The sequence below is a fragment of the Sinocyclocheilus anshuiensis genome, unplaced genomic scaffold, assembly GCF_001515605.1.
Source record: "Sinocyclocheilus anshuiensis isolate Anshui unplaced genomic scaffold, SAMN03320099.WGS_v1.1 scaffold256, whole genome shotgun sequence".
Classification (NCBI taxonomy): Eukaryota; Metazoa; Chordata; class Actinopteri; order Cypriniformes; family Cyprinidae; genus Sinocyclocheilus; species Sinocyclocheilus anshuiensis.
The window spans coordinates 1,037,239-1,041,007 of NW_015558587.1; the positions used below are offsets into that span (position 1 = coordinate 1,037,239).

A 3,769-nucleotide genomic window follows, 5' to 3' on the forward strand; every position below is an offset into this window, starting at 1 on the left:
GGGTAGGTTTAGGGGTGGAGCTCTGGGAGATGGGTAGGTTTAGGGGTGGAGCTCTGGGAGATGGGTAGGGTTAGGGGTGGAGATGGGTGGGTTTAGGAATCAGGGGGTGGAGACGGGTAGGTTTCAGGTATATGTAAGGTGGGAGGAGTTGGATCTGGATCCAACTATCTCCATTTACTTCAATCCTGAATGAATCAGCTGTTTGAATCGAATGAATGAATGACTCATAAGTTGTAGCCTAAATGTTTATGTGTAATCAATTTTATGTTGAATCAAATGAAATATTTCTTTGTAAAGCTACAATTTGTAATGTCTAATTGATACTTTCTCATTTAACACAAAAATAGCTTTAAGTAATCTTTTGTGAGTATTTTCACAGTCAAATTTATTTTGCGATTAATTAGATTACAACATGTAATTAATTCGATTAAAAATTGTAATCTACTGACAGCCCTAATATTTATATGTATATGTATATGTATATGTATGTATATGTATATGTATAGGTATATGTAAGAATGAAACCTGAAAACAAAATGTATCACCATTTCCTCAAAAATATTAAGCAGCACAACTGTTTTCTGCTGTGATGATAATAAGAAATGTTTTCTGTGCAGCAAATCAGCATATTAGAATGATTTCTGAAGGATCATGTGACACTGAAGACTGGAGTAATGTTGCTGAAAATTCAGCTTTGCATCACAGGAATAAATTACATTTTAAAATATATTAAAATAGAAAACAGTTATTTTAAATTGTAATGATATTTCACAATATTACTGTTTTTACTGATTTTTTAATCAAATAAATTCAACCTTGGTGAGCATAAGAGACTTCTGTCAAAAGTATTTAAAAAACGGTAGTATCTATGTTGTCAATTTGATGCTACAGATGTCAAATTCTGTTTTGTCCATTATTTTTCCAATGAAGAGCCACTAATTCCAGGACATGTGCCTACATCAGTACCAGTGGCTGCGCCGCAGCAAAGCAGCATGAATCTCTGTGCTATCTGCGCAGACAGAGCTACAGGGAAACACTACGGTGCATCCAGCTGCGATGGCTGCAAGGGTTTCTTCAGGAGGAGTGTACGCAAGAACCATGCCTACACATGCAGGTGAGAACTCACCATCAGATTCACAACTATCCACTATATGTGCTTAATTAAATCACTTTTAATTCATCTCTAAACATGCTAGTATGGCCTCTATGGACTGTTGTTATTCAAAGCATGCAGTAAGCAATGTAGTAGGGTTTTAAAGTTCACGTTAGAGACAAATGACTTTTCAGACACTGCTTGTTAATTAATGCTCACTGAAAGCACAATGAAAGCCAGTGTAGGATCCCATAAATGGTGACAATGAAACATAGGATTGAAAATACAAGATACCAGGGTTATTATCATTAACTAAAATATGTGTGTTAATTTAAATAAAGCTGAAATAGCGTAAAGTAGAAGTATCAGAAGAAACACAAAACATGAAACATTAAATTAAAACACAAAATTAGTAGAAATGGTGACTAACTGAAATAAAAGATGAAAGGCTAAAATTACAAACTGGAAATAAATAAAAACCAACACTGGAAAAATAAAATAAAAAACTAATAGAAATGAGAAAAGCACATAGGCCTAACACAATTACTAAAAAAGAAAAAGAAAATTAAGATAATAGCTGAAAATATAAAAATAAAAGCTAATTCAAAACGTTTATAAAAAAAAAATATGACAGTATATAAATAATACTAAAATAACTTTAGAAAGAAAAGAAAATTAAATAAAAAAAGTGTATCATACACTAAATATAATTTACAAAATACAGTTAGCATTTTTATATTTAATATGAATTTTATAATATTTCATGACATTAATAATTAGTGTTTCAAATGCAGACAATATACATTTGTATTCTATATAGGCTATACAATCCTGTACAACATCACAGCCCAGCTTATACAGCAGAAATGTTATTTCACATTTCCACAGGAGTTGACTGATATATTGTCTTTGTGGCTGGAGCCCATCTATAAATGATCACAATGTCTGTGTCCTATAAAAAAATAATCTGTGATCTGTGACCACCTTCATCAGAACGCGTAAGAGCATGACCTGAAGTGTTTCATTGGATCTCTTCAAATGTGAGAATTGTAGTCGCCTATGTACTTCTGTCTCTGTGTGTGAAGGTTCAGCAGGCAGTGTGTGGTGGACAAAGACAAAAGAAACCAATGTCGATACTGCAGACTTCGAAAGTGCTTCAGAGCCGGCATGAGGAAAGAAGGTAAAAGCCTGAGTCCATTTCCTTTTAGTTTATGATGCAGAATTTAAAGAGTTTCTTCAAGGTCACGGATCTGGACTAGGCCTGCATATAAACTAATTGAGTTATTGGACTTATCCCAATACTTGTGAATGTCTGCATCTCTCTCTGAATTAAAGATATTGAACAACTGGGTGAACTCAAACTATTACAACAAGACAATTCCCATATAAATTTTAATATACTCTCAAGGTGAAAAACAAAGAAACAATATAAAATATCTGGGCCAATGATTAAAACTTTATAAAGGCGTTGTTCTGAGCCATGAGTCTAAGCCATCTCGTCAAGTATTGTTTTAAAATGCCAAGTTTCACAGTGTCCTTTCCATCTATAGAATAGAGCTTGAGCTCTCAGCAGGATGAAACTGTGTCCATGTAATAAGTAACACAGCTCCAGAAATACAGTAATGCTGAGTGACCCCATGGTGTAGGTTCTATCAGCGTCTCTCCAAAGTGCTAAAAGTCGTTGTTTTCTTTGAGTAAGATGCACCTGTAGCTTTTTCACTCTCTAAAGCTTGTCAGTGAGACTCTAACACTCACTATAAGCTGGCTTACAAAGATTTGGTTGAAAATGTTGCATGTTGTTTCAGTTTGGTCCACAACTGTGTATAGCTAACTGTATAAATGCACTAATTGCGCTTGTAAAAAAATAAGTATACTTTGGCATACTTCAAATTTGCAAATTAATAAGTGTGAACTGAATGTAACGTTTTAAGACACTCAATTGCATCTTAATGGAAATAAGCAAATTTTATAAAATTATATATATATATAGATAGATAGATAGATAGATCAACGTGATCTCATCATTTGTATGTATTTTACGTAAAATGTGGTACTATAAAACGTACATTTACTTACGTTTTTACAGGCACTAAAACGTACAATACTGACGTATTTTCAGCCTCTAAACGTACAAAACTGACGTATTTTCAGCCTCTAAACGTACAATACTGACATATTTTCAGCCTCTACACGTACAATACTGACGTATTTTCAGCCTCAAAACGTACAAATACTGACGTATTTTCAGCCTCTAAACGTACAATACTGACGTATTTTCAGCCTCTAAACGTACAATAACTGACGTATTTTCAGCATTTAAACGTACAATACTGACGTATTTTCAGCCTCTAACCGTACAAATACTTACGTATTTTCACTTCAGCCTCTAAACGTACAAATACCGATGTATTTTCAGCCTCTAAACGTACAAATACTGACTTATTTTCAGCCTCTAAACGTACAAATACTGACGTATTTTCAGCCTCTAAACGTACAATACTGACGTATTTTCAGCCTCTAAACGTACAAATACTGACGCATTTTCTGCCTCTAAACGTACAATACTGACGTATTTTCAGCATGTAAACGTACAATACTGACGTATTTTCAGCCTCTAAACGTACAAATACTGACGTATTTTCAGCCTCTAAATGTAAAATTACTGACGTATTTTCA

The 3,769-nt window shown here is 33.8% G+C and overlaps 1 protein-coding gene across 2 annotated transcripts in view; it reads left to right on the plus strand.

The window, feature by feature from the left end:
• The window catches only part of LOC107679921 (hepatocyte nuclear factor 4-beta-like), a 22,682-nt gene that overhangs the window by 8,720 nt on the left and 10,193 nt on the right, over positions 1–3,769 (plus strand). For both annotated transcript variants that reach the window (XM_016475647.1, XM_016475645.1), the window contains exons 2-3: positions 931–1,114; positions 2,179–2,273. In XM_016475647.1, coding sequence (XP_016331133.1) covers positions 931–1,114; positions 2,179–2,273 — 279 coding nt within the window. The remainder of the gene's footprint in view (positions 1–930; positions 1,115–2,178; positions 2,274–3,769) is intronic.